The following is an 18,229-nucleotide window of genomic DNA, read 5'->3' as shown; positions in this document are numbered from 1 at the left end:
AATTTCAATATATTCCTCAGGCTTCCAGCGACGGTGAATCCGATGAATCCCTTGGATCGCTGCAACGAACTCAGCGTAAAAATGCTGCTCCAGCTCCTAAACCGGTAGTGACACCTGTCAGAAGACCGTCAGCGACAGAAACCACCGCCCACCGCCCTGGAGGCCGTGCGCCTAGCACCGAATCAAGCGCTTCGACAGAAAGTTCCGGCTCGGCGGTAAAACACACAGGTGCGATACTATCCATCGCAGAATTAAAAGCCAAATATAGCAGTTATGAGCCACCATCAAAAACCAGATCGTTTATTTCCACAGGCAACGATAGAACAGCTCCGGCGACAACGAACGGAACGGTCGGTGGCGCGCAACGGGTCCAGAGCCGGTTCATCGGCTCCCAGCGGCCCGCGCCCGCCCCGGCGCCCGCCGAGCCGGCCCAAGAAGACTCCGACACGAGCTCCGAGGAGGAGACCGACTCGTCAGAGGAGAGCGAAGAGGAGCCTGCATCGCAAAGGAAGCCCGAGAGCCAGGCGATGGTTCGCAGCGACATTGGTCCGCTTCTCGCACGAAGCACCAATGCCCGCAACGACGCCCAAGACAACAAGACCAAAGAGAGTCCTACCCCATCTCGGTACCGTACACGCACAGCGTCTCAAGCCGAGGAGGAGCCTAGGTACGGCGCCAGCGGTTCTTCGTACAGCAACCGTTATGGCACCACCAAGCCTAAAGAAGAAGAACCGGTGTCTTCCATCGATGATGAATCGAAGTACCCAACTGCGCGCTCGAGATACCTTGCGTTGAAAGAGCGACGCAATCGTCTCGCTAGAAGCAAGAGCAGTCACACCGGTTTTGGCATGGGAGACGACGATGACGCAGACGAACCGGTCTCTCCCACGACAGCGTCACCGTCAGCGTATCTCGCGGCTCGATACGGCTCTGGCACCGCAGGTACAGAGTTGTCTCGCAGCCGATCCTCGCACGCGCTAAAATCTAGAGAAAGTTCGCCCGAGCGACCACCGCCGGGTGAGAAAGACGGTGCGGCCTTGAGCTCATGGGCCAGATACCTGAAGAATAAGTACGGATCGCGGGGCAAGGATCGCGACACAGGCAGCAGCGCGTCGAGCACGTCGCGCCGCCTGTCTCTCGGGCTGCCCTTACGTTCGGCTAACGAGCTTGCCAGTTCTGATGACGATTCAAAAAACGCGGCAGGCTCCCCCATCTCCCCTACGGCGGCTACAGCAGCGGTAGCAGGTTAGAATAACGCGTGGCGTGTACATAGGTTTGCCGCTTCGGTTTCACTTGGCCTTTTTCATCAATTCGTTTTCTAACACTGTTTTTGTTTGTTCAGGTTTCGCAGCAGCAGGTTCCTCCCCTAGGAGCCAGTATCTGCAGAAACGCCGTTTACAATTCAGCGTGGGGAGTCGGGGGAGCGAACCCGGATGTTTTACTTGGCCTCGTGGTATCGCTGTAGGCCCCGACAACACAATGGTCGTGGCCGATTCATCAAACCATCGAGTGCAGGTGAGTCTATTTACAGAACTGTCCAAGCCAAGGGGCGTTAGGGATGGCTTTATTTACACCGTACCGTACCAAAACTGGGTAATTAAATTCGGGACAGCTCTTGTGATCTGACCCATGGGGGCAACCAATGACATCAAGAATTAAATTAAATCGTGGATAAAAATCTTTAAAATTGATAAACTTCTGCTGTTCAAAAACAGATCCTAAGAAAAATCAGCGTCAAAAAACACGCTAATTTTCCACAGTTATTTTGTTAGGTAAAAGTTACTTACGATGTTGGACACGACTCCGACTCGATACGGACTAATACGGACTAATACAAGTCACCCTAAGCGTCAGTGGACTAAGCGTATATTTGTCTTTCTAGGCGTGCAAACTATCCGCTCGATTTCAACGTCCACAGTTTACATTCTCATTAAACTTAGGGAATAGTTATCGTCTCGTTTTGAACTTGCGCCAAAATGTCCGCTTATGTAACTAACTATTCATGGAATGTGTACGATCAAACTATAATAGCTTTTACATCTCATTGATGGATATGTATAGCAACGTTGATTAAATTACTTAATGTCCGCCCTGGTAATATGACCATTTAATAGCGTTGAAACGATTATCACAGTTTAATTATACAAATTCAAATAATTTATTTCAGAACAAATTAAAATTAATATTAAATATATATTAATATTAAATATATTCATTGTTACCAAATTAATAGACTTAAGAAACTATGTTAGCACACAGGAAATAATTTAGTAACATAATACATTGTTGTAGTCCTATAAAAAAATAGGTACATTACAATAACAATTTTATAAAATGTAATGTGTGTTAGTTAATAAATAATGAATAAATAAATAAAACACATTTTTTTTTATTTAGCAACGTACAACTTACTACAATAGATTACTCATAAAATAAAACAATTCAGCCTCGATAAACGAAATTTAAATACATCCCGACGAAATGGAAAATAATTTTACAAGTTTCACTTCAATCTCTTTTCAAGTACCTACAACCTAATACAACCTACTTACATACAAATTAATTCATTGTTTTATGTAAAATGTGGTTTTATTATTTTATCTATTACATGTGAAGACGTGACTTACCCTTAAAACTGCTCTGTATGGCTAACAAGGCAGTGGCCATATATGTGCCACGCAGCACCATTTTTAACGGGCAGAGGGCATATAAAAACCACCGGGTTTTTTTATTGAATTAATAATAATAATAAAAAAAACAAGAAATTACTTTTCTTTTAACGCTATTATCTACCCGAATCAGTAATCAAAAGTAAAAAATTCGTCAGGCCTGTTTAAGGGTTAGACAATACATTTGTTATTTCTAATACACTCCAATTATATTTGATTATTGAATATTTGTGACCTCCAGACGACATTCTCCGAATGCTACATGAATACAAAATTTATAGGTGTAGGTATTACGTACTTTTGATACCTATACATTTCTAATGAACGCACGGCTTAATTGGACTGCCATTTCTATTTCTATATAAGTTGAGCCCAAATAATCGGAATAATTTTAATCAAAGGCTATCGTGCTGAATTTAAAACAAAAGTTATGTACCTTGTCGGTGAAAAATGCTTAGTTTAAAATAAATAAAATAATAAAAAATAAAAATCATTTATTTCGGACCACAAAAAATCCATAATATGTTAGTCGAACATGTACATGCAGGAGCTTGTAAATTAGACTATGTTAGTGCTTAAAATTAACTTATTACCCTATCTACCTACTACATTTCATAGGGAGCTAAGGAATGGTGCAGGTTCGACCAGTGCTGCATATAGCTACTATCGAGCCTACCCGCTATCACACTCAGGATACTGTTGCTACTGTCCAGCACTCTGCGACGCGTCGCGGCGGCACGCTTTGTTTAAGATAAGAAATATAACATAAATGTACAAAATAATTAAGACAAAAAAATTCGAGTCAAATTTACTCAAATTTCATACAACGTTCCTACGTAGAATGAATGAATGAAGATAGTCAGAAACATCCACTTTTTTATCTATGAATATTGACGACATGCTTCTATATGTTGTAGCGTTGTCTAAGCTTACAAAAAGTTAACGAAATAAAATAATATCGTTTCAAATTATTACTACGTTCAATCAAAACTCGTCCTATCCTTTTTATTATTATCCTTATTATCATCAGAAATACATTACTCACATCCTGTATAATTGCTTCGTTTCCTGCCTGTATGGTGCTATTAAAATCAGAACAGTAAATCAAGTAATTATTAGAATCATCAATTTATTGAATTGCAAGCTCTTCTCTTCCATTTGCTTAATTAACATGTTATTTGCGATAAAATTGTCGTATTACCAATAAAATTGTGTTGTTAATTTTTTATTGAAAACGTTGACACATCTATAAAAATAAGATGTGTCAACGTTTAATATTATAGTGTTTAATATTATAGATCATTAATATTAGAACTATGAAACGTTGTACTTAACAAAAATTATGACTATTGATGATTATGTCCATAAATCATATGGATATCAATTTCTGAGTATCGAAATTCGAAGCAATAAATATGTGGGAAACAAAGGGATCCCTATTTTTATACTCCATTTTCTGTGTGCACGTATCTTTATTATAATTCCAAGCATACCTAAAGCCTACTTACTATAGTTAGTATAGGTAGGTACTTTTTATATTTGTTCTTTTTAAAATTAGCTCTTTTCTAATTTCTGGATTTTAATTTCACATTTAATTTTATACTCCTTGATAATCACAGTCAGAAGCGTTATTAAAATTGATATTTATTGTTCCATCAAAATTATAAATTAGCAATTTACTTCTCTTGTTGAAATAGTAATAACACAAATTAATTATTACGATATACCTAAATTAAATGGTTAGTACCTATGTGTATGTAATGACTTTAAGTAAAGTCATCCAGAACGTTATTACGCTCTGACACTTGAATTGTTTTCTTCTGTTCCCTTCCCTTTATCTCCAAAACTACTGGGTCTAAAATTTTGAAAAAAATACACAAAGTAGTTCTTTACCTATAGATGACAGGTAAACCTATTAGAAATGTGCACTCAAGCGTGAGTCGGACTTAATGTACGGAACCCTTGGAACGCGAGTCCGACTCGCACTTGGCCGGTTTTAAAACATTTGCTGTGTTCTATAGTATAACATAAATTGTAATAAAATGATTTGTTTTATATCCGACGATCGCTATACGATAAGTAATTAGTTTTGTATTCTTTACATTAACTATGAACATTGTATTGAGAAAAAGTAAACTAAACTAAATTAAATTAAACTAATATTTTATTCTGTGTTCCAGGTGTTCGATTCCAACGGCATTTTCGTGAAAGAATTCGGTCAGTACGGCAGCGGCGAAGGCGAGTTCGACTGCCTGGCCGGAGTGGCTGTCAACCGGATTGGGCAATACATCATCGCAGACCGATACAACCATCGCATTCAGGTAACATACACGATTGTAACCAATATTTAGGTATTAATTATAGTGGGAGTCACACAAATCCGCCTATCTTAAGGATGACTCACGTTAGACCAGGCCCCTATTTCACCATGGCGACAGGTGCGACAATTCGACAACTGTCACTGTTGCTGACGTCACAGGCATCCATGAGCTACGGTTACCGCTTACCATTGGGCGGGCCGTATTCCTGTTTGCCACCATAATTGTATTATTTAAAAAAACTTTATTACATCGGCATAAAACAGGTATTTCTCTTTCGAAATTTATGATAATGATGATGACAATTGTCACACGATTTAAAAGAACTTTCGGTAATTCTTGACATAAAATGAGTTCTGTGTCGGAATTTCGTGACAATTGTCGTGTTTCTTGTGACAATTGTCATTAGCTTCGTAAAATAAGTACTTATTTATTGGCGATATAATGGAGTTTTTTTAAATGAATATGTTGGTGGCAAACAAGCACACCGCCCGTCCGATGGTAAGCGGTTACCGTAGTCTATGGAGGCCTGTGACGTCAGTAACAGTGTTGTCGACAATTGTCGCACCTGTCACCGTGGTGAAATAGGGGCAGGCCGTGTCCGGTCCGGCGCTTACTTTTCTATGATAAATGACAGGTGATGCTTTCCATAGAAAACTAAGCTCCGGAAGCTCCGGCCCGGACACGGCCCGGTCTAACGAGAGTCATCTTTTATCTATATATTTATCTCCCATCTCGTCTTCAAGCAATTCGGAGCCAAAATTTATAATTTAAAAGTTTAATCTCGCAACTTTAATATTTAGATATTTATGTAACGTGGATAACGTCATTTATCATTAATAAAACTTGACAGGTTATATTAAACTTTAAAAGTTACATAATGGTATTAAAACAATTTTACTAATTAGCAAGCCTTAGTTACACCTCTAATTGCATACGTTATAAGGCATCTTGAAATGTTGAAATTGCTATTTGCATTTATTTTAATCGTAAATAAACTTTAAAGTTCAAATAGGTACTCGTTAACCATGAGCTCAGCAACTAATAGAATAATGAATAAACAACCTCCTAAGGACCCGAGGATAAACATTGAATCTAATCAATAGAATGATGTATCTATATAGTAAATAGGTAACATGACACTACTAGAATATTGCATTATTTTAAGATACTTTGACACTGAAATTTGTCACACAGTGTTTTTAAGTAGAAAATTGCTCGACACATTTCGCTCCTTAACGAGGATTTTCAACGGAAGCACGCATTGGCGCACCGACGCAGACCTTTAAAACCTAGGGGATGCATAAAAGAACATTTTAAAGTTTTACGTCGGACGTCGTCGAAATTGAACGTGTTCACGTTTAGAAACCTGTAAATTATTTTTGACATGTCAGTTTAATATTTTAAAACTTTCAACCAAATCGTTAGGAAAGAACTGTCAAACGTCAAGTGCACATTGCATTTCATGACGCAGACATATTGCTTTAGAAACATTCTTGACAGAATCCGTTACTGGCTGAAACAAATAGAATCTTAAACTCATGTGTTCAAGTAAGAGATGAATTTCATTTTTAACTCGAAGTGAAGTGAGCGGAAAATTCTATAATATACCTATGTTCCAGACTTTGAGTTTTCATAGCAATTTATCGAAATAGGTAGTTTAATGTTACCTAAGTCAAGCGGTATCCGGTAAAGTAGTAACATATGTACTTACTGTAAAAAATATTTTCAGTAAATATTTGTTATATTTTGTAAGGTTAATTAAACACTTTGGCGGTTTTCTTTAAACAAAAATACGTGGCCAAAACCAATGTATATAAGAATCAAATAACATGATTAAGTACCTGTCTAAAACAGCAAAGCAAAACAACAAGTGAATACACTTAATTATCAAATGCATTATAAAAACCTTTTAAAATCCCCCAAAGAGTAAGAACAATGGTTTTGATACAGTAAATTTCCCCGAGGTAAAGTTGCTTTTAATTCAAACAAAAGTCGTAAGTTTATTGAAAATATATGGTTGTTAAGACCTTTTGTGAGCAAAACGGAGCTATCTGCACAATTTCTTGTATTTCTTTGAGTGAGTCGAGTGTTTACTGAAGTTTTTATTCGTTATGGAAGAAATGTTGTGAGATAAGGAAGGTAATTTAATAATATAAACATTAAATGCTTTCACAGAGGTGTGATCTGACAAGTAACATATACTTTTAACTAACTGGCAGCAGCAAGTTCTAATATAACTTTAAGATACGTCAAATACTAGATATTGAAACGATATGGATTGGATATGTCAGTATCAAACAAGTGTCAAAAGTGACATTTGTTTGAAGAAACGTCACTTTTGACACTTGTTTGACACTGACATATCTAATCGAATATGATTTTTTTATTATTGTTATTGATTTTTACGAATGTACACTTATATAGTACTTGTTTCGAATAATTATACAATCTATTTAAAAAAAATGACATGGAATATTATAAATATTGTAAATAAATAATATGAATATAATTAATATGAATATAATCCATATCGTTTCAATATCTAGTATTTGACGTATATTAAAGTTAGAATATGGCTGTGGCTCATAGCCAAGTCGGTAGAGACCCTGCCTACGTATCAGGGGGTGTCGGGTTCGAATCCCGGTAAGGGCATGTATTGGTGTGTTTATCACAAATATTTGTTCCTGAGTTATGGATCTTCACTATGTATCTAAGTAAATAGATAGTGACTATGTTAAAATATTTCATCATACCAAGGTTATTTTTTTTATGTTATATTTTCATGATCCACATTTTACTTTGAATTTAAACGTTATTTTGCTTTATACTACTCTTGTATAACAATTCAAACTACAGCTGTTATTATTTTTGATACGTTCTGTATTAATTTACTTGATGTAGTTAACATTTGTCAATTTGTTAAGTCAATGGCTTGGATAATCGAATTACAGTTCTAAATCACGATTGGTTACACTCTATCATAATTTGTTTCGAAGTACGATTGGGAGGCGTATTCTGATTATAATTAGATGGTTTATAATGTGATCTGGATTTTTTATAGATATGAGCTATACCAGTATTAAAAGTGACGTTTTTGGCTGTAGAAATGTCACTTCTGACATTGACAGATCATATCCGTAACTAAATCAGATCTAAATTATAACCTGTTATAACAATCAGAATACGCCTATAGTCCGAGTACATACTACATACATCAATTTTAATAACAAAAATTCCGTGAGACACAAACATATTAAATATATTAAAAACGGGTCACATCATGTTTCACTCCGTGCCGACCGCACCTACCGCAGTCTGCGCCGGTCCGTCACCGTTAACGCAAGCTCCTGATCATGCTACTCGGCACGGAGTGAAACATGTCGAGCGTTTTCTTGATTTCATGAGACCTATATTTTTTTTTTTTGATTTCATGAGATACGTTAAAATGTTAGCTAATATAATGGCTGATAAATCTTTGTTCCGCAGGTATTCGACCCTCAAGGGCGGTTCCTGAGGGCATTCGGCAGTCAGGGCACGGGAGACGGCAAGTTCAACTACCCGTGGGGCATCACGACGGACGCGCTGGGCTTCATATACGTGTGTGACAAGGAAAACCATAGAGTTCAGGTATGATATAACTATTGTACCCACTTGCCGCAAATCTGAATCATCGGAATCATGCTATCCCTTTCGCGCTTACATAGCCTAATGGAGCAGGACTAGCATCTGCAGTGCATACCTATTAGAGTGAAAAAAAGTAAAAAAAAAAACTTTGCAAGGGCTCCATTACTAGTATCCGTCAGGGGCATTTCAAAAAAATGCAAAAGCGATCCAACAGATCCTACATGAATAAATTGATTTTTATCTTTAACTTTATACTTTGTTAAGAACGTGACTCGTATGGCAGCTACAGAAATCTGTTTTATATGCTGCTTAATATCACCTTAGCTTTATCAGAAGTGGACGTAGTTACGCGAAAACGTTCCAACCCACAAGTCACTCGAAAATGAGTTACCATAACCAGGGTACTATTTTTGACATATTACATCATGTGCACACAAAGATGCTAGTATTTTTAGGTTAGTTTCATCAATAAAATTTGACCCAAATGTTCCAACCCACCATTATGCCAAGGACGTGTACTCAAAATAAAGTAAAAACATTACATGCATACTGAAACATATTGTTAAAAACTCTTAATAGAATAACATATCGTTATAATGTTCCACTTGTTTTGGAACATTATACTAAATTCATAAAACGCACATTTAATTGTTTCTTAAATGATCCATGTGGGTTGGAACGTTTTTGCAAAATCTTTATACATTTTTTATTTCTGCAAAAATGTTCCATGTAATTTGAAACCTTTTAGATTAATCCATACTGTTTTTTTAAGCTGCGAAGACTGTTCTAAATAAAGTGGAACGTTTTATTATAATATATTATTTTCCAATTTTTTGCTATAAACGATCCACATATACTTGATCCATTTTTGCTATTAAATATGTTCGAGAGAAAAAAATATTTTTTACCAAAATATATATTTTTTTTAATAGCCTATATTGTGTCCCACTGCTGGGCAAAGGCCTCCCCTGTCTTTCGCCACTCGTCACGGCTTTGTGCATGTTCCCGCCAGTCGCCACAGAATGAGTCCAGGTCGTTTCGCCATCTCATTTTTGGTCTGCCTCTGCCTCGGGTGATCTGTGGTGCCCAGTCCGTCGCTATTTTGGCCCATCTGTCCGGGTGCATCCGACAGATATGTCCCGCCCAATCCCACTTGAGCTTGGCGGCCTTCACACCCACATCTGCGATACCAGTTTTGGAGCGCAGCTCTGTGTTCCTTATCCGATCGGTTCTACGGACTCCGAGTATACTGCGCTCCATTGCTCGCTGGCAAATCTTGAGTCGGGACTTTTGGGCTTCTGTTAATGACCAAGTTTGGGCGCCATAGGTTAGGATAGGCAGAATACACATGTCGACGAGTTTGCGTTTTAGTGCTAGTGGAAGGTTGCCCTTCATTAACGCCTTCATGGACCAGAAGCTCTTCCAGGCGTTTTCGATGCGTCGATCGATTTCCTTGGACTGCCTGTTATCGAAGGATGCTATCTGGCCCAGATAGATGTATTCGTCAACGTATTGTATATCCTGCCCATCTACCTTGACCCCATGTTTCGCGCCATTGGTCATTAACTGGGTTTTCAACCTGTTCATTTCGAGTCCGACTTCAAGACTTGCCTTGCTAAGATCTTGTAGCATTTTCTGTAGATGGGGTGCAGTGTGGGAGAATAGCACAATGTCGTCGGCGAAACGTAGGTTTGTCAACCTTTTTTCGCCGACGTCAATGCCCATTGTTTCCCACTTGGTCGCCAGCTTCTGGAAGATTTCCTGTAGGCAAGAGGTAAATAACTTTGGAGATAGCGGATCACCTTGTTTGACTCCTTTTTGGATGCGGAATTTAGGGCCGGGAACATGCAGTTTGATACTTGCAGTACTATTGCGGTATATGGTCTCAATAAGCTCAACATAAGTGTTGTCGATTTGTTGTTCACGCATAGCAGAAAATACGGCAGAGTGTTTAACACTGTCAAACGCCTTACTGTAATCCACAAATGCAAGGTAGAGTGGTATTTTGAACTCATTGGACTTCTCTATTATTTGATTGACGGTTTGCAGGTGGTCAGTTGTCGAGAAGCTGGGTCGGAAGCCAGCTTGTTCTGGGGGTTGGTGTTTATCCAACAGTGAGGCGATGCGGTTTTCGATGACTTTGATAAATAATTTATAGGGCTTCTTTGGTATTTTAAGCTCTTGAGAGCAGCATTGACCTCATTACCTGTTATGGGAGGGATGGTGCTAGGACATAAATAGTTATCACTCGTGTACGAGGCAGATGGATTCGAATACAAAATAAATAACTATGGTATATTTAAGTTTATGTATTTAGTCAAAACAATCAATTGACTAGGTATTTACAATAAAGGTGGCAACATTATTACTCTTTGCTCCCGTAAAATGAAGAAGATTATCAATAGGAAGAAGTTTACAGATTTATCTAAAGTTAGTTGGCTACACACAAAAGAAATTAAGTTGGATAAAGACAAAATGTTTTCTATTTTTATGCGGTCTACGATGGAAGACGATTTCAATGAGTTGAAAATTGATAAAAGAATAAAGCGAGAACTGCAATACATAAAAGAATCTGATTTTTAGGGTTCCGTAGCCAAATGGCAAAAAACGGAACCCTTATAGATTCGTCCTGTCTGTCTGTCTGTCTGTCTGTCTGTCCGTCTGTCCGTGTATGTCACAGTCACTTTTCTCCGAAACTATAAGAACTATACTGTTGAAACTTGGTAAGTAGATGTATTCTGTGAACCGCATTAAGATTTTCACACAAAAATAGAAAAAAAAAAACAATAAATTTTTGGGGTTCCCTATACTTATAACTGAAACTCAAAATTTTTTTTTTCATCAAACCTATACGTGTGGGGTATCTATGGATAGGTCTTCAAAAATGATATTGAGGTTTCTAATATCATTTTTTTCTAAACTGAATAGTTTGCGCGAGAGACACTTCCAAAGTGGTAAAATGTGTGTCCCCCCCCTGTAACTTCTAAAATAACAGAAAGATAAAACTAAAAAAAATATATGATGTACATTACCGTGTAAACTTCCACCGAAAATTGGTTTGAACGAGATCTAGTAAGTAGTTTTTTTTTAATACGTCATAAATCGCCTAAATACGGAACCCTTCATGGGCGAGTCCGACTCGCACTTGGCCGCTTTTTGTTTATTGTGGCCTAATGGCAAACCGATTGCTCCAGCGAAATTAGTGGAAGTCCACTAATTGTAACTAATAAGTGTAATTGTGTTGTTGTGTCCACTGATTGTAAGTACAATCCATGTACCACTACATACCTGAGGATTGCCTTCAATTTTATAGAACGCTTCAAAGTTCTGATGAAGCTACTGATGATGTTGATGGGTTTGGTGGAGTTCCGGACTTCGAGATCATAGAATACGATGATGATTGAATGTTTAATATAAGTTTTTGATAACTTTTGGAACCATATCAGCAAATTTTTGACATAGGTTCTAAGCTCAAAATATCACGTCCTATTTTTTTTGTAATACATTTTCAAGTTTGTTTTTGTTGTTTTTGTATGTTCCTCATTGTTATTTATTATTTTACATATTAAATTTATTTTAGATATATTTATAAAAATAAATAATACACTTAAATTCGTTTTGGAACGTTTATGCATAATTGCTATTTAACAAGGTTCATACAAAATTAAATTTAGCAAAAACGTTTCAAACTCGTTTTACCTATTTATATGCCCCTTGTATTATGTATTTACAAAAAATATGCATATCATTCAATAACCAGTTTGGCATTCCACAGTAAAACCAATAGTATTTGCCTGAAATAATTACAGGGAAAAAGTGTACCGCTAAAACACAAAACTGCGTTTATCTCAAAATGGGGTCGCTGTGGGTTGGAACGTTTTCGCGTAACTACGTCCAAGTGTTAAATGAAATAGCGTCACGTATCCAATACATTTTCTGGAAAACCTACCCCAGCATCAACTAAACACCATAACCAAAGATACATTGATTGAGTATTAAGATGTGTAAAATCTATAACACAATTTCGTGCTTCGAATTTAACAGTTAAACGAGTTGGCGCTGTACATACAACTCCATACATTTTGCGTTATCTCTGATTGTAAAAACATGACGTTGGACAATTCAATGACCGCGAAACATATGGCGCAGTACAGCGCCATCTGTTTTGGATGTCAAACTAAGGGGCAAGTTGTTTTCTTAGACTTTACCTCTCAATTACAATCAATTCTCTTTGCCATGACTTACTTACTGTTGCGAACGCAACCTTTATATTTGTATAAAATCTCAATACCTATATTCCTAATGCAGTAGCTAAACGCGGCCGTCGCGGGCTCGGCTAGTATTCGGAAGCTTTTTCTTAAGCACCAATAGGAGCGCTCCACATACTTTGTATCGCGGCCAATTAGAGGCACCTAAATTTAAACCACCTTTTCTACTGATGAAATATTGCAAATCACTCTCTCATCAGCCTCCATACAATAACTACACCACTTCTACATTTAACAGTTTTGGCAAGAACCCTTGTAACCAGTATCTTTGGAAGATTATATCAGTTCACTAAGAATTGAAGCTTTTTATTTGAGTCGTCGAGCTCCTGACCTGCACGGCGGCTACACTTACCAACAGCTAAAGGGCTCATACTGATATTTTCCTACAGGTGTTCCAATCAGACGGCACATTCGTCGGAAAATTCGGCAGCTTCGGCTCCAAGCTGGGTCAGCTGGAACACCCCCACTACATTGCCGTGTCCAGCACCAACCGAGTGCTCGTGTCAGACTCCAACAACCATAGGATCCAGGTCTTCGACGTGAACGGACGGGTGCTATCGTCCTTCGGAGATGAGGGGTCTGAAGATGGACAGTTTAAGTTCCCAAGGTAAGGCATGGTGATATCAAAAACTACTATATAGGTATTCAATGTGAAATACAATGACTTGATTACGGGCGCAGCATGGTTCCATTTTTACTTAATCTTGTTAGAACATCATACTTGTTAGAACGTGACAGGCATGATGACAAGCGATAAAAATGCGACCGTAACAACCACAGAATCCACTATGACATAGGATAGCAGGCACTAAAAACATCATAATATATTTGCATTAACTTTAATACGTGGCATGGCATAATAAAAATTAACGAAGTAGAAGTATCAGTAAAAGGCTCTGAAGCCTACAGCTTTACTGGAAAATCCATTGTTTTTGGTTATTATTATTATTAGGAGCCTGTAAAGTCCCACTGCTGGGCAAAGGCCTCCCCCCACTTTTTCCAGTCTTCCCGATCCTGTGCAGTCTCTGGCCATTCCTTTAAAAAGGAGTCTAGCTCGTCTCGCCATCGCCGACGTGGTTTGCCAACTCCTCGTTTTGAACTACATTTCAGTAAAAACTGCCATGATTGTATAACGTTCACGTACTTATATTATTATAATTTATGTATTATTTATGCTGACTATGCATTACGAGTACTTAGAATGAAAATTCCGCACTCTAATATAAAAGTACATGAAATCCAAACAAGAACATAAATATGGCAGTAAATAAAGAACCGTGCACGACGAACTTAGTCGAGTTATAAATTTAAAATATGCATAAGGACGTCTAGATTCCGTAATATCTTCCCATAGACTAGGAATCCTCTAGACGGAGTTTAGAGCAATTATTTAATGAAACCGATGCTGCCAAAAATACTGAGGTGCGGGGACGAGGTGAGCGAATCCCGTGCCGTGATTGGTCCGTTCAAAGACACGGACCAATCACGGCACAGGATTCTGACACTTTGACTCGAAGATGGAGTAAAACTACCGTATATTTGTGGCAGAGGGGATAGCGTTACTATACTCAGTCTAAAGGATGTCTTGTCTGTGTATCTTCCAAAGGTAGTAGTATAGAACTGCATTAAGTTATTTTATGTCCTCTGTGACAGTTTTGTATGTTAACGATGATATATTTTAATGGTATACATGAAACGCGCCATTAAACAGTCTTTAGTATGAGCTTTTAGAGCAACGAATGGGAAAACGATTTCAAAACTCTGCTCTACTTAAATTAATATCTATCTATCTAATACCTTTAAACGAGCAATTCCTGTATATTTATTTATATATTTATTTATTTATATGTATATATATTTCAGGGATCTCGGGACGGCTCTAACGATTTCGATGAAATTTGCTATAGGGGGGTTTTTGGGGGCGAAAAATCGATCTAGCTAGGTTTTATCTCTGGATAAACGCGCATTTTCGAGTTTTTATATGTTTTCCGAGCAAAGCTCGGTCTCCCACATATTTTTATACTAAAACGTGCTAAAAAAAGGCGGTGATATTTTGTCAGTATAACAAAAAGTATCACTATCAAAGTTTTTTATGAGTCGGCTTTTAAAAGACACGCAATATCACTTACACGATTTACAGGTCAATTCGAACGTATATTGATATCAGAATGACATCTAAATCATGTTATTCAGATATTGTGTACCTATTTGGCTCGTAGTTGTCAGTATATTGGCGGGAGCGAGGCGCACGATAACTATATAAAACACTCATAAACACACAACAACCATCACTCACTCACTCAATGTCTATATAACATCACTCAGATATTATTCTGATGTCAGAATACAGTCAGCAGCAACAGTTGCGAAGCGGTTGAGGTGTTCAAAATAATCTTGACGCGACTTTATTGTTAAGAGAATAAGAGCGCGTCAAGGTAATTTTGAATAACTCGCCCGCTTAGCAACTTCTGCTGCTGACTGTACGTTCGAATCGACCTAAATACCTAATAATAACCTTTCCACAACATTTTCAATTAACAAAATATGTCTGAAGCGAATCAGTTCGAAGGAAACTTGGCGTATGAATTCATTTCCCTTCGCAACGATATTTGTATGGAAAAGTATGGACAATTTTTGAGGTTATCAATGGCCCGGAATGATTGGATTGCCAGGCGGAGTCATTGAGTTATACATGAGTGCAGCGTACAACAACGGGGGCATTATTAAAATAAAACGCTTTGTTTTATTTTACGAGTGCGTGTGAACTATCGTATGCTACGTGCGTTTTTTTAATAGAATTTTTATAACGTCTATAAATAAGATCGAGGTGAAAATTTTGTTTTTTTATTACCATTTTAGGTGTTTAGTTATGAAACAAACTCAAGAAGTTTCTTATTTTCATCAGTAACTGCACAAAACAAGAGGCACACAATATTACAATATGTCTTCTTATTAAAGCGATCGATTTTCTATATAGGCATTAAATTATACAAATAACCTCGACGGATAAGCTAACCTCCATCTATACTAACTTTGCATCGACTTCACAGCGATGTGTGGCAGGGGCACTATAATATATTTATATATTTTCATTTAGGGTGTCGCTTATTATTCTGTAAACAGTTAACGTACAGTAAAATACAAAAAAAAAATACAGTTTGAAACAAAGAATACACAAAGCAATCAGACAATAATTTTCGTTTTTTCAAGCGTTTATTTTCTTAAGAATCCTCTGTGTTAAAAGCTGCGCAAGTATTCGGGACTGAAATAAACATAGACATTCGGTACCTACAATACAATTCGCTTCAGAGTGCCTGTCTCGGGTGTCGACTTAAGTTTCATCGTATATCAGATATTGTTAACTTCACTACTATCCTGAAGGCCGATTCTGTATTTATATATTTTTATTTAGCTTTACTGCTTAACTTTAACTTGAACCACTTCCTCATATATCTGATTACGTTGAAATTTGGTGTACAGTAAGCTGAAAAGATAACTGACCCCCAGAAAACAACTTTCTATGCAGGGGGGGTCACTTTCTCTGCCAATAACTGTACAATAATTATTCGTAATTCCGATGACAATGCAATGATAATATTGTCAGAGAGAAAAAAATACTGTAACTTGTAACAATTTGAAAGGGTTTTCATCTTATTAAGTTAGAGACAGACCTTGAGGGTAGCGCGCGCCGCTGCACTTATCAAAGTGAACCGCTAACGCTGATTGGTCCTCACGAATAGCAATCAGGTGACTTCTCATAAGGCATTTCGCTCGCACTTATTGCGAGATGCCTAACGACACGAATCAAGGTCGTATCAAAACAACATTTAAACTGCATAAATTAGTAGAACAGAATAGGTCTCCTGTTTTGAGAATACGGTACATTATAGTACAACTTCGAGAGTTAGGCCTTTTCGAAATGAAATGAAGCCAGAAATACGTATTGTTGTATTTAAGTGATTATGTCGAGTTTCAAAGCGTTGGGAACTATTAGTTAATGATTTTGATAGCAAATGTGCGTTAAATCTCTGTCATCTTCACTGTGTTAATTTAATGCGGACGAATATTTAAACGGTGGTTAGCATAGGACCTAAGAAGTATATTGAGATAAATTTACATACAAATAATTTCAAATTTTATATTAAAGGAAAAAATGGAAAAATTACGCTTCCGGCAGGACTTGAACCCGCAACCTCCAAACAACAAATAATACAAATAATTTGGCCCGCAATGTAAACAACACACAAGTTACGAGATACGAGCTTTTTAATGTAACTGTCAACGCTTGTTGGCAGAAGCTCTAAACAGCTCGTATCTGGTAATGTTTGCAGTAAGTACATTGCTGCTCGGTATTTTACCTCAAAAAAGTATTTTATTGAAATCTACTACAAAGTTTTTAGGTTAATGGAAACTGTAAGTTATTATCAACTTAAACAACGTTAATTAGTGCTAATTGTAGTCATCTGGGAAACTGTTTGGTAAAAGAAAATTAGTGAAATTAATTCAGAATTACGTTTTAACAAGGTAAAAACCAAGTAGGTAGTGAATTAATGTCTCGGTGACCTTTAATGTAAAATATTATTATGATAAAATTCACATTTATGCTTCGTCGCTTCTATGGCTTGTAGACGGTCTTAGGTACCTGATAAACGATCTTCTCCACAAAAGACCTTACAGTGCGAGATCACTTCGGTTCCTCTAGATGCAAATAGGATACTTACTTTGACTTTGTCTACAGGGGCGTCGCCGTTGACGACCAAGGCTACATCGTAGTAGCCGACTCTGGCAACAACCGCATTCAGATCTTCCACCCCGACGGAACGTTCCTCCGTGCCTTCGGCTCCTGGGGCTCCAGCGATGGCGAGTTCAAGGGTCTTGAGGGCATCGCCGTCATGAGCGGAGGGAACATCATCGTGTGCGATCGGGAGAACCATAGGGTACAAGTGTTTTAAGGGTTTGATACTTTTGGATGTAGAACCTTATCACTAAGTAATTAAAGTTTGAAGTCCTCCGAATAAGCCCTTCAATTGGTGCCATGACGAGGATACCAATCATTTATTCAATTATTATTTTTTATATAATTGAGCTCTCGAGACTTAACATACGCGATATTTTAATTTAATTTTGATTCCAACTATGGAATTGGAAGTCTGCTGTTGCTGGTCAGTGTATCTAATATGATACATTATTAAGATTTATGTTTCGTATTGATCATTTTACTGGCAAGTAATTTTCGAAACAATATTTCAACAATTTTATTTATTCAACGTGTCTTCTAGAGTCATTGAGAATAATTATGGTTCAGTTCCTAGATAGTATTGTATCAGAAATTATACTTTTAATTCAA

The 18,229-nt window shown here is 37.5% G+C and overlaps 1 protein-coding gene and 1 long non-coding RNA gene across 5 annotated transcripts in view; one reads left to right on the top strand and one right to left on the bottom strand.

Moving 5' to 3' along the window:
• LOC134652805 (RING finger protein nhl-1) overlaps positions 1-17,948 on the top strand; it is a 127,202-nt gene extending 109,254 nt beyond the window's left edge. For 3 of the 4 annotated variants that reach the window (XM_063507971.1, XM_063507974.1, XM_063507973.1), the window contains 6 exons: positions 21-1,245; positions 1,343-1,515; positions 4,850-4,990; positions 8,477-8,617; positions 13,272-13,489; positions 17,621-17,948. In XM_063507971.1, coding sequence (XP_063364041.1) covers positions 21-1,245; positions 1,343-1,515; positions 4,850-4,990; positions 8,477-8,617; positions 13,272-13,489; positions 17,621-17,834 — 2,112 coding nt within the window. In that variant the 3' untranslated portion in view covers positions 17,835-17,948. The remainder of the gene's footprint in view (positions 1-20; positions 1,246-1,342; positions 1,516-4,849; positions 4,991-8,476; positions 8,618-13,271; positions 13,490-17,620) is intronic. The other variant, XM_063507975.1, reaches the window with a different exon arrangement.
• Positions 11,008-12,514, bottom strand: LOC134652780 (uncharacterized). The gene is made up of 3 exons (XR_010097209.1): positions 11,893-12,514; positions 11,760-11,837; positions 11,008-11,186 (listed from the first exon to the last, which is right to left on the bottom strand). It is a non-coding gene; the product is annotated as an uncharacterized LOC134652780 (long non-coding RNA).
• Positions 17,949-18,229: the final 281 nt, after the last annotated feature.

Source organism: Cydia amplana, chromosome 12 (genome assembly GCF_948474715.1).
Source record: "Cydia amplana chromosome 12, ilCydAmpl1.1, whole genome shotgun sequence".
Lineage (NCBI taxonomy): Eukaryota > Metazoa > Arthropoda > Insecta > Lepidoptera > Tortricidae > Cydia > Cydia amplana.
This window is presented reverse-complemented; position numbering and strand designations above follow the sequence as displayed.